The following is a 13,205-nucleotide window of genomic DNA, read 5'->3' on the forward strand; positions in this document are numbered from 1 at the left end:
CCATATAATTGAGGACAGTTGATTCATGCAATTTGTGAATTGAATGTCTGGTGCTTACTTTGCCATTGTGTGGCACCCCCTCACTGTGTGGCTGTTGTGCAGATCAAAAGAGACGAAAAGTACCCCAAGTGCCACCCCTGCAGCATGGGTTTCAACAACAAAAAGCAGTTCGAACTGCACTGTGCTGGAGACTTCCATCGTAAGGTGAGCGCGGCCAGCTGATTTTCCTGTCCTCTATCCTTTGCCTTAACTTAATCTGAAAGAAAATTGCCTTATTTTTATTTTGCTTCTCCAGAACGTGGAGGTGCTTGATAACGAAGTCGACGAGACTGCTGGACCGCTAGGTGAGCGAGGCTGTTCTCCTTGTTCTCTTTCTCGACTTGCTCGGTGGTACAGCTGCACCGAGAAAAAGAAGTCTCGACAAAAGAAGCGTTTTGGGAAGCATGGCTCCTCGGGAGCATTTGTAACTTGTTCCTTAATGCTTCACACAACATTGAGTTTGTTTGAAAGTTGAAGCATGAAATCTGAGTGATCGCAATGGACCTTTGGTCCCATTGTATTATTTACACACACGATTTTGATTACTAGGGTGATCTACGAATGATACTGCCTCATTGCTCCATTGACAGTTCCTTTTGCTTTAAGCAAGCATGTCCTGCTTGCTCAAAGCATGAGGCATGCTTTGAGCAAGTATGCCTCACTGCTCCATCAACAGTTCCTTTTGCTTTGAGCAAGCATATCCTGATTTAGTGGATGTCACATCAAATTATAATTGGGGAGTCACGTCGACGCGTTTAATGAACCTTCTCTTTGTAAGACGGTCCGTTAGCCTGTGGTGATGGAATTAATCTGATGGATTGATGAAAGGGTTGCCAACTGAAGCACAATTTTGTTTTTCAGGAGAGGAGTATCTGGAGGAAGCTGCTGCATTCTTCTGCACCCTGTGCAAGTTGTTGCTCAAGGCCGACATGAAGACGATGCATTGCCGCACCCAGGGCCACTACCGCAGACACAGGGTGAGATGGTGTTTCAGTGATCACCGATCTCGTAGAGATAACATCTGTCAGCACATTGTTGTGTCCAGGGATATAAAAGCAATTGTGAAAAATTTCTGTTAGTGGAGAATATTGAGAAAAACCTGAAGAGGTTTTTGAATTTCTAAAAAAACTATAAATAAGTGTAGGCACCTTGAAAATTGTTTGTGTAAAGTTTTTTGTTTGTTTTATTTACTAGAAATGATCTAATGGGCAATTCGTTTTGTGGAAGCTCCGTCTGCGGGGGCATGCATAGAGCAAGAAAGCTACCGGTAGTTACTTAACCGGCTGCGTCGGATGGCCCTTGCTTTCCTCTAAGCTGACTCAAAGAGGCCAATGATGATGTCGCAATGCCTTTGACCGATAACAGGCAGCAGAGGCTTGTCGCGAACACTGCAGCAATTGCTGCTCATTTTTTTGTAGATAAATGCGGTCTGTGTTTGCTTCTGCCAAACTTGTGTGCGGTAATAGACCGTTTCCGCAATTTAGTCTGGCCACATTGGGCCTTCTGGTAACTGATGATGGAAGAAGTTGAAAATGCTCCGAAGTGGATGATGTGAGGTCTATACATTCGAAACGGTAGTACAACGCGATGCCGGAATAGAATATGAGAGCTACGTAAGCATCCATATCTAAGTCGGGTCCAGTCCATCAGTTGGCAGGACATAATTGGCTTTACAGTCCCTCGGTGTATTAAATTTTATAACGGCTTCAATGTGGGTCGGTGCATCGTCCTTACAGATTGTATATTTTTCACCATTGAAGCTGAGAGATGCAGAAAGAATTGTAAGGTAAAAAACACATTCTCGACTGCTGTTGGCTAGGGAAAGTGATGGTGCCCGGCAATATACTGCAGACTGCAGGGCATTAACCACCGCCATTAGTACGGTAAAAGATAAACTGCTGTTTGAGCCACCAGATGGCACTGAATTTCTAAAATGGTCTGTTGAATTCAGGGGACGAAGAAAACGCTTAAAAAATCGGCTCATGCACTTTTTTTTTTATTTCAAAGTGTTTTGTTCCTTAACTACATATTGTCAATTGGGTGTGGTGAAGTTATTCCCCAGTCTTATTATGGCAAACATTAACTATCACTCCTGTAAACAAAAAGAAAGTATTGAAATTAATTAGCAGGGTGTCTATCAACGTGGAAAAGTCAGCGCAGTGTCAGGGAATCCAGAAAATCAGTTATGTCTGGGCGAGTGACTGACCTTGGTGGCACAGTGACACACAACAAAGCAAAGGGTGTGGCATACTATGGCTTGGATCACCTTCACGCCGAGTCACAGTTGGCTGAGGCATCACTAGACAGCAGCGTATGCCACTGCCCTTTTTACCGGATTAAATGGGAACACCCCAAACAGCTGCTGCAACCCCATCCTCCGCATTTTCTTCCTTTGTAGTGGTCAGAAAATTTATTTGAAATATTTGGGGGAGACCTGGGAAAGTTGGGAAATTTCTTAGACCAGTATCCAACAAGCTGCTGGGCTCACCGGTTGCCTTAACGTTGTCCATACGCCCACCAGGACCTGAAGCGCAAGGAGGAGGCAGCCCTGAAGGCCCAGCAGGCCAAGGAGGAGGCTGAGAAAAAGCAGAAGGAGGAAGAGGAGGAGGAGGACGTGAGCCAGATGGCCTTCACCATCACGGATGAGATTGTGAGCGACGACGAGGGCAAGGCCGACGCTGGTGCCCCGACAGACAAGGCCCCTGCCGCGGAGGCACCAGGTGAGGCGGCACTTTCGTTTGAGTCCGCCCTTTCCTACGCTGCGCTCTTTTGAGTCGCAGACCTTAACCCTTGAGTGCCACGCTACAGTATACTCGGGCACTTTCCCGTGTAGCTACGATTTGCTTCCTGCTCTTGCCAACTGGGCTGTCATTTAATTTAACTGCAGTGGCTTGTATGAGCAAGCGATGAAAAGGAGGTATTAATTTGTGGTGTCACTTTTTGATGGCATGCAATTTTTGTTTGTTTAGGTGACTTCCGTTTCGGTGTGCTCCTTTGTTGTTACAGAATGGCGAGTGTGTGTCTTTCAGCCTCGCAGTTTGTGGCAAACGCCGAAATCCAGGAGTTGCCAATAAACTCGGTATTCTGCAACTGAAAACGGGGAAGTTCCATCTCCGAATAAACGAAGGTCTAGTAAGGCCGCTCAGAACGGTGACTTCCGGGTGCAAGGTTGTGGTGCCGCTGCATGGTACCGTGTCTCGAAAAGTACAATACGAGAAATGTGTCGTGGATAGGAGGGATGTGGAATTTGATTAGTTTTTTTCCATAAAATAGTCTTTTTTTTTAATAGGCATTCTTCATGGAGAATGCTGCAGTGTTACAGAGTCCAAAATTCACATTTGGTATGTGGGAAAAAGAAACGTGGCACTCGTAGAGTGAACCCATTTCCTTCCAAAGCCGGCTTCTTCCGCCAATTCCAAAGTGTGAGGAGCCGGTGGATTGCCATCCTTCGGAAAATGCATTGTTTTTAAAAAGCCCCAGTAGATGGCGCATCCCTGTACTCTGGTTTCTTGTTGTTTTGTTTAGCGTCTTTTTCACACCATATGGATGTAGTTGTCCACTATTTCTGAGCTTGGTTGTTTATAAAAAGAAAACAAAGTTTGTAGGTAGCTTTTTTTTTTAATTTCGAGGCTAGTTTTTATTTGTGTGGCCCATACGCGGAGAAAAACAAAATGGTTTTGGATGTGCCTAAAAAAATTGATGTACTCGCTATCACTCGCAGTCAGTCGTCTTGACCGGCTTTATTTTAGTCTTGGTCGTTGTAATTCACAATATCCTCGGCGCTCGAATCTGACCGGCTTTAACAGTGGCCAGAATTGCTCTTTTGAGCCATCCAATAAGTGCCTTTTCAGGGTTCGTATTAGACATTTATTGCTTAGAATTTCATTAACTGTATTAATGAACAAGTCTTCAGCAAGAAAGTCGTAAACGTAGAAAAATGTTTGAACAGCAGTAGAGGCTTTAATACACGACGTTTCGGGAAGAGACTTCCCTTCTTCAAGTGTGCAGAAAATACAGTTGCAAAGCGCTTTTTTGGAGAGACCAAAGGAGAGGAGGAGCATTGGAAAAAGCGAAAGAAAAAAGTCATGTATAATAGTACAAGTAAAAACACTCGAGCGTGAAAAAAATACATTCCAACAAAACACATAAAAAAAAAAAAAAAAAAAAAAAAAAAAAAAAAAAAAAAAAAGAGATGTGGTAGTTTTAAGGGTAACATGGTCGCGGCACTCGTTAGCGAAACCAAGAAAATACATGAAAATACATCACAGGCAACGGCCTCCGTCACGTTAGAGTTAGAGCTCCAGATCCAGAAAAATAACAGCATACAGGGGTCAAGTCGAGTGAGCCCAAGCCAGTATAACGCCGAAGAAAACGAAGGTCATAAATAAGCCCGAAGTGTGTGTAAACGGACACCAGAAATGTCACACGCGGGTGGCACCGCTCAACAGAATACCGAGAAATACTCCTTAACACGCCTCCCAACTCAATCTCCCACCTCCCCGCAAAAAAAAAAAAAAAAAAAAAAAAAAAAGAAACAAACGGAAAGAGGAGGGAAGTTAGCGGGCGACGTCCCCACATCCCAATGTTTCTAGCTCTCCCCTCAAAGAGCTTTAGCTCTCCCCCGCTCTCCTCCGCGATGGGGGAGGTGGTTAGCCTGTAGTATACTAAAAACCAAAAACCTACAACAGCCTATATAAGTTTCCTTTTGAAATGTTCATACCAAGCGGGGTTAGTGTTTTAAATTTAGATATATAAAAGGGCTCTTTATTTTTGCGTGTAATATCATTTTTGAAACTGCTTTCCACGATGATAATTTTTAGGTGCGCATGAATGTCGTGGTCGTCGGAGTTAAAGTGTTTAGCTACTGGTGTTTGTCCTTTATTTACAATATCAGACTTATGGCCATAAAATCGCTCTTTCATAGAATTTTTAGTTTCTCCTACGTATTGCTTCTTACACAGCGTGCAGTTAATAATATATATCACGTCAGGGGTTTTGCAGTCGATATGCTGTTTAATATTTACGTAGAAATCTGATGCGTAGCTCGAAATTTTATCAGCGGTCGAAACGAACGGGCAAAGTTGGCAAGGAGTGTTGAGGCAAGGACCACAACCACCGCATGAATTGGGTTTTTTTATATACGAGGGACATAACATCCTCCCAAGATTCCGATGCTTACGAAATGTGACAAATGGTGATTCGGGAAATATTTTTTTAAGTTTATCGTCGGCATGTAGGATGTTTAAATGGCGCTTCAATATGGAATTCAGGCTTGATAGGTTCGAATAGTAGTTTATAACCAACGGAACCCTTGTTTCGTTGGAGTGAAGCTGTCGTGTGGATTCAAGGAGTGTGCTACGTTCCAGAGCGGATGCCTTTCTTGTGGCGTCGTCGAGAATAGAAGCAGGATATTTTCTTTTGAATAGTGTATTCTTCAAGGACGTTACGTTTTCCTTAAAGTTCGATTCTTCAGAACAGATTCTACGCAACCGGAGGAATTGGCTGTAAGGTATATTATTTTTTTGACATTTCGGGTGGTAGCTATCATAGCGTAGAACCTGACGTTTGTCTGTGGGCTTTCTGTACAACTCCGTTATCAAATGGCTTCCCATCTTTTTAACGTTAACGTCGAGAAAGTTCATAGAGTCTGATGAGTAATTACAGGTAAATTTAATTGTACGGTGGCAACCGTTGAGGTAACTTAGAAAAGAGAGGAGTGCATCTTCAGTGTCGTTCCAAATGATAAATATATCGTCAATATACCGAAGATATATCGCGGGAATCTTGGCGTAAGTCCACACAAAGGTCTCCTCAAACTTGCCCATAAAAATATTAGCGTAATTTGGGGACATTCTCGACCCCATGGCCGCGCCTTGAATTTGCAAATAATGATCATCATCAAACATAAAGTTATTGCAGTCTAAAATTAATTCCAATAATCGCAGAATACAGCTACTGTCTGCGAGAGACGAAGGGTGGAGGAAAAGGAATTCCTCCACGGCTGCCAGTCCCTCATTATGTGGGATGTTAGTGTACAAAGAGCTCACATCGATAGTGACCAGAATGCTCTCCTGTGATATTAAGCCGGATCCGTTCATATGGTCGATACGATTAAGAAAGTGCGTGGTGTCCTTTACGTAGGATTGTAGGAGGGGGGGTATATGTTTAATAGCGTGGTCTACAAATTCTGAAATTCGTTCGGTCGGTGTGCCTATGCCTGATATAATGGGCCTCCCTGGATTGTTGGGCTTGTGAACCTTGATGAGCATATAGAAGACACCTGGATGAGCGTTTTTTGACTGAAGGTAATTATATTGATCGCCGTTAATTTTATTGGAATTACGTAGATCTTCAAGTGTTTTGTTAATTATAATACTAAACCGCTGGGTAGGATCGTCAGGTAGACGTAGATAAAAATTTGGGTTTTCAAGCTGGGTCAATGCCTCCCGCATGTAGTCGGCCCTGTTCATAATTACAACACCGCCACCCTTATCCGCAGGACGAATAATGACGTCCTCCCTAGACTTCAAATTATTAAGGACCTGTTGCTCACGTCTAGACAAATTACCCCTCTGTGGGGTAGTTTTAGCAAGCGAATCAAAAATATCATTCCGTATAGCTTGTACATAATTATCTATGTACACACTGGTCTTGCTTGAGTCCGGGGTCCAGTGTGACTTCAACTTGAAATTTGGTGTTGTGCTATCAAGACCCCTAGTTTCATTGCATCCCTCTTTTCCATTAAAATACGTTTGAAGGTGTAACCGCCGGGAGAACTGCTGTAGATCATCTAAAAGTTCAAATTCTTTTGCTGCCTGTGGGGTGGGTACGAAACTTAAGCCTCTAGATAAAACTGAACACTCCGTAGAGGTCAGGGGAGTGTCAGATAGGTTAATTACTGCACAGTCGCTTGTTTCATTAGAACTACCAGCCACATCTGACACACTGTTTAGGGAAGGCAATATATTATCGTTGTTAACCTTTGACAGGGAAAGGCCATCACGGTGCGCTTTTTTTGCCTTATCAATTTTCAACTCATCAAGCTTTTTATCTGCAAATACGTTAAGGTCACTCATCTCCTCCTCGGTTAGTTCGGCAACGACAGTTTTTAGTTCAAGATCAAGATGTTTGATCACAGTTAGGCTCTCCTTAATTAGAATCTTTAAAAGTTGCATGGAAGTGGCCTCGAGAGTGTTGTCCCAGTTCTTGGTATTATCTGAATTTCTAAAATTGAACGACGGTTGTATAGAGAGGGCGAGTCCCTTTGGTATCACATTCTGATCAATGCAGTCCCTGTAGAAAGAATAATGCGAAACATACCTTAATTTCTTGTCTATAAGTTTCCGCACACGTAGAAACAAAGGGGTAAAAGTCTGGCCACCATATTGTCATCGTGCGAACTTGTGCGACTTGTTCTGCCGAATTCGGTGAGATCGGCGGGGGCCGTTGTGTCGAGGGTGGTGGGTCCCGTGAGGTACTCGGCTTCGGAGGCACAGGGGGAAGGTCAGTGGGCGTTGTGTTGGATTGAAGTAGTGTATCCATAATTAACAAAACACTTGAAGATCTACGTAATTCCAATAAAATTAACGGCGATCAATATAATTATCTTCAGTCAAAAAACGCTCATCCAGGTGTCTTCTATATGCTCATCAAGGTTCACAAGCCCAACAATCCAGGGAGGCCCATTATATCAGGCATAGGCACACCGACCGAACGAATTTCAGAATTTGTAGACCACGCTATTAAACATATACCCCCCCTCCTACAATCCTACGTAAAGGACACCACGCACTTTCTTAATCGTATCGACCATATGAACGGATCCGGCTTAATATCACAGGAGAGCATTCTGGTCACTATCGATGTGAGCTCTTTGTACACTAACATCCCACATAATGAGGGACTGGCAGCCGTGGAGGAATTCCTTTTCCTCCACCCTTCGTCTCTCGCAGACAGTAGCTGTATTCTGCGATTATTGGAATTAATTTTAGACTGCAATAACTTTATGTTTGATGATGATCATTATTTGCAAATTCAAGGCGCGGCCATGGGGTCGAGAATGTCCCCAAATTACGCTAATATTTTTATGGGCAAGTTTGAGGAGACCTTTGTGTGGACTTGCGCCAAGATTCCCGCGATATATCTTCGGTATATTGACGATATATTTATCATTTGGAACGACACTGAAGATGCACTCCTCTCTTTTCTAAGTTACCTCAACGGTTGCCACCGTACAATTAAATTTACCTGTAATTACTCATCAGACTCTATGAACTTTCTCGACGTTAACGTTAAAAAGATGGGAAGCCATTTGATAACGGAGTTGTACAGAAAGCCCACAGACAAACGTCAGGTTCTACGCTATGATAGCTACCACCCGAAATGTCAAAAAAATAATATACCTTACAGCCAATTCCTCCGGTTGCGTAGAATCTGTTCTGAAGAATCGAACTTTAAGGAAAACGTAACGTCCTTGAAGAATACACTATTCAAAAGAAAATATCCTGCTTCTATTCTCGACGACGCCACAAGAAAGGCATCCGCTCTGGAACGTAGCACACTCCTTGAATCCACACGACAGCTTCACTCCAACGAAACAAGGGTTCCGTTGGTTATAAACTACTATTCGAACCTATCAAGCCTGAATTCCATATTGAAGCGCCATTTAAACATCCTACATGCCGACGATAAACTTAAAAAAATATTTCCCGAATCACCATTTGTCACATTTCGTAAGCATCGGAATCTTGGGAGGATGTTATGTCCCTCGTATATAAAAAAACCCAATTCATGCGGTGGTTGTGGTCCTTGCCTCAACACTCCTTGCCAACTTTGCCCGTTCGTTTCGACCGCTGATAAAATTTCGAGCTACGCATCAGATTTCTACGTAAATATTAAACAGCATATCGACTGCAAAACCCCTGACGTGATATATATTATTAACTGCACGCTGTGTAAGAAGCAATACGTAGGAGAAACTAAAAATTCTATGAAAGAGCGATTTTATGGCCATAAGTCTGATATTGTAAATAAAGGACAAACACCAGTAGCTAAACACTTTAACTCCGACGACCACGACATTCATGCGCACCTAAAAATTATCATCGTGGAAAGCAGTTTCAAAAATGATATTACACGCAAAAATAAAGAGTCCTTTTATATATCTAAATTTAAAACACTAACCCCGCTTGGTATGAACATTTCAAAAGGAAACTTATATAGGCTGTTGTAGGTTTTTGGTTTTTAGTATACTACAGGCTAACCACCTCCCCCATCGCGGAGGAGAGCGGGGGAGAGCTAAAGCTCTTTGAGGGGAGAGCTAGAAACATTGGGATGTGGGGACGTCGCCCGCTAACTTCCCTCCTCTTTCCGTTTGTTTCTTTTTTTTTTTTTTTTTTTTTTGCGGGGAGGTGGGAGATTGAGTTGGGAGGCGTGTTAAGGAGTATTTCTCGGTATTCTGTTGAGCGGTGCCACCCGCGTGTGACATTTCTGGTGTCCGTTTACACACACTTCGGGCTTATTTATGACCTTCGTTTTCTTCGGCGTTATACTGGCTTGGGCTCACTCGACTTGACCCCTGTATGCTGTTATTTTTCTGGATCTGGAGCTCTAACTCTAACGTGACGGAGGCCGTTGCCTGTGATGTATTTTCATGTATTTTCTTGGTTTCGCTAACGAGTGCCGCGACCATGTTACCCTTAAAACTACCACATCTCTTTTTTTTTTTTTTTTTTTTTTTATGTGTTTTGTTGGAATGTATTTTTTTCATGCTCGAGTGTTTTTACTTGTACTATTATACATGACTTTTTTCTTTCGCTTTTTCCAATGCTCCTCCTCTCCTTTGGTCTCTCCAAAAAAGCGCTTTGCAACTGTATTTTCTGCACACTTGAAGAAGGGAAGTCTCTTCCCGAAACGTCGTGTATTAAAGCCTCTACTGCTGTTCAAACATTTTTCTACGCTTAGAATTTCACCTTAACAAACGTTTTTTATCACCACATCGAGCTGCTGCGGCATACTGGCAAGCCCTCCTTGGACTGCACGCTTCATCTAGCACCATACGCATATCTTGTCGGCACCGTATTCGTGTGCCATTGCCGCTCTGCCACACTCCAAGGCTTGAGTGACGATTCGAAATTACTTGCCCACTGCCCTCAGGTTGTGGGGCCCATATAAACCAACTTAGTAGAACAAAACATTCTCGAAGTCCAAGAGCGACGTTCAAAAACCAGGTGTCTGATTTTACAGCAGCTGTCGTCATATTGGCGGAAGGCAGTGGGTGCATGGCGAGGTAAAGATGACGGAGACACGGAGTGCATACCACACTGCGAAAGTGGTAATCGCTCCTCGGAAAAAAGAGAAAGCTAATGCACAAAAAAAAATATTTTTTTTTTTTCATATATTTTTTTTTAAATTTATTTTGGTAGAAATAGGGGGGGGGGGGGGGGGGGGGGCCCATGCACTCAATTGTCAGTATGTTTTTCTTTTCTTCTGCCGCAGGAGAACTAGCGCAGCTTCCTTACATAGACCATTCGCAGTTCGAGCTTTTGCCCCCTTGTTGGGAGGGCCTGCATGTGCACAGAACTCCTTTTGAAGAAGGTTTATTGTTACCTTTGAGGTCTTCACTTTGATACTCGAGCTTGGTACGAAAGTCATTGCAGCTTCAACATACTACTAGAATGCTCACATTTTTGGTGACAAACGTTTGCGTGTTTGCGAGGAACTAGAAACAAAATTGGTTTATGAGCCTTTAATTTTTTAACTAAAAATTTATCTTTTAGCTAAAAATAGCTTTTAAAAGCAATTAATAGACATGCTTTAGCTCATATGCTGGTTTTTGCAGTCATTCCAAAGATATTTACAGTCTAAATAAACTACCAGGTGTAAAAAAGGGGAGTGGTGAGAGGCTTTACCCCAACTGAAGTGTTGCGCTATGATTCATTTTTCAGCTATTGTTTTAAGTACCCATTTTAAATGGAACCTACTTTGACCAGAACCCTATTTCTAAAAATAAGGTTCTGTGTTCCTTTCACACCTTATCTATTTTTATTACAAAAGGTGACAGTCATGTGGTACAGCATTAAAGAGAAACCCTCGGTCACTATTATAGATGGACTTATTTAGCAATGCAATCTCTTTTTCATTTTCGAGTGATGCACTAACAGATGTTGGCAGCTGCTCCAAACCAATATTTTGCCTGCTACAGAAACTGCTGCAAAAGGTCAAATACCGCTTCCATCACTAGTACATTCCCGCAGTCCTCTCTGTTTTATTCTTCCTCTTATCTAGCACACTTTACCAATATGCTCGTCAGGAATATAATATGTTCAAATTTAGCTGAAATTGTTTTAAGGGGGGACATGGGTCTTCGGAGCCAAAAAAACATCCTAAAACTGAATTCTTTTGAAAATGTCGATGGCTGTTGTTCTTCTGAATTTACCAGGCTTCTAATTTCGTTGATGAATATTGGGGCTATAAATCAATTAATAATGTCTATCCGGGCTGAATGTGCATTGAAGTTGAATCTGAAATATTGTTTTTACAAGACACAATTTTTGGACTCGTTGAAAATTTGCAGGAGGGATATCTGAGCATCCAGAGCAGATAGAAATATAACCTTCTCTGAAATGTGTAGCTAAATGTGTGAAGCATACAATGTTGAGAGCAGATTTTCTAATGTAAGTCTAGAAATGTTTCTATCTGATTTTTTGTTTTATTACTTGTTAGCCATCCATAGAGCACTCAACTTTAATGTGTGGTAAAATCACTAATAGTGGGTTTATCTTAAAAGTACTTCCAACATTGTATGCTCTACACTTTGTAGTATCTAGCCATGTGTTAAAAAGAATATTTTGTTGAGCAGTTTTTTTCCTATCATTCCTCTAAACAAAGGCAGGCAAGTTTTAATTACCTTCAGGACAGTTCTACTTACTGAGAAAATGACCAGATATATGAAATCAGCACAAAAAGCTGAACAAGCTTGTGCAGTTTCATTGGGTTTGGTCATAGAATAAGAAAAAAGCTCCAAGACCAGTGTTCCCCCTTAAAAGAGTCCCTCAACTTGATGTTGACTGAATGCTACAAGCCTCACACTTGGCCCGTATCAGTTTACGGTCGGCGTCAAGTTGAAAGTGCAGCTCCTCGCACAAAGCCCTCCACTCTTTCTACTTTAATGGAGCGAACGGTAGAGAGGAGGTGATTCCTCCTCGCCTCCTTTCCAGCGTTTGCTCTGCTGAAGTGGAAAGGGTGGAAGTCTCTGTGGGCGGAGCTTGTCCCGCACACTCTGTGGGATCCCCTTCAATCGACCATGCTTGAACCTGCACAGAAGCCCCCGTGGAACCAGAGAAGGAGGAGGAACGAACTGTCCAGCCCCCCGTGGAAGAGAACAAGGAGGAGGAGAAGGAGCCAGAGACAAACGAGCAAAGAGAGGATGAGGCCTCCGAAACCATGGACACCGGTGAAGCCGGGCAGAAAGAAGCCGCACCTACGGAAGAAGCACCTCCCGCAAAGAAAGAGAACGTCGCGGAACCTGCGGCGAACTCGAAGGTTGCGGTCCGCGGTCGTGGGAGGGGCAAGGTGACCAGGGGGGGACGCAAGAAGTAGGTCCGGGGACGGAGGGGGTTACAGGACCTGGGATGCGAGGCTGGGTAGAGTGGTACAGAGCGAGAGCCCCCGCAACTTCCAGTGCACTTTGGTGGGGGCACCGTTGCCACATGTACTTTTTTTTTTTCCTTAGGCAAAGGAAGATATTGAGATAAAAGGCCCAAGGTCTCTCACTCCTCCATTCATTTTTTTCTTGCATTTGGGAGAGGCATGAATGGTTTAACGGTGTTGCTTTTTTTCTCTCCTCATCAGCAACTTTGTTAACTCTTGATGCACTAAAATATATATTTTTTTGCATTGGTAAATTGCTAGCACTCGGTCCTAATGGGGCATTTGGGGTAAAAGGACCAGCCGGACCTCCTTCGGTTTCACTTTAAGAACTCATAGAAGGTTTTTTGTTATGTAAATATGTTCATGTTTCAGTGTTGCCCACAATATCTGCTGTATCTGCTCATTGCTGCAATTTCTTGTGTGAAATAAAGTCTATGTGTCACATTGGTCACAAATGCACTTTTTTTATGCTTGCCAGCCATCTCGTCTCCAATTGGCGAGGGCAACTGTTGTCT

General features: G+C 42.9%; 1 protein-coding gene across 3 annotated transcripts in view; it reads left to right on the plus strand.

Annotated features, from left to right (window-relative positions):
* Positions 1-13,141, plus strand: part of LOC115313163 (zinc finger protein on ecdysone puffs) — a 36,515-nt gene extending 23,374 nt beyond the window's left edge. For all 3 annotated transcript variants that reach the window (XM_029972089.2, XM_040503252.1, XM_042292553.1), the window contains 5 exons: positions 103-204; positions 296-344; positions 901-1,016; positions 2,561-2,759; positions 12,362-13,141. In XM_029972089.2, coding sequence (XP_029827949.2) covers positions 103-204; positions 296-344; positions 901-1,016; positions 2,561-2,759; positions 12,362-12,639 — 744 coding nt within the window. In that variant the 3' untranslated portion in view covers positions 12,640-13,141. The remainder of the gene's footprint in view (positions 1-102; positions 205-295; positions 345-900; positions 1,017-2,560; positions 2,760-12,361) is intronic.
* Positions 13,142-13,205: the final 64 nt, after the last annotated feature.

This window comes from Ixodes scapularis, unplaced genomic scaffold (genome assembly GCF_016920785.2).
Source record: "Ixodes scapularis isolate PalLabHiFi unplaced genomic scaffold, ASM1692078v2 PGA_scaffold3__209_contigs__length_174095766, whole genome shotgun sequence".
Lineage (NCBI taxonomy): Eukaryota > Metazoa > Arthropoda > Arachnida > Ixodida > Ixodidae > Ixodes > Ixodes scapularis.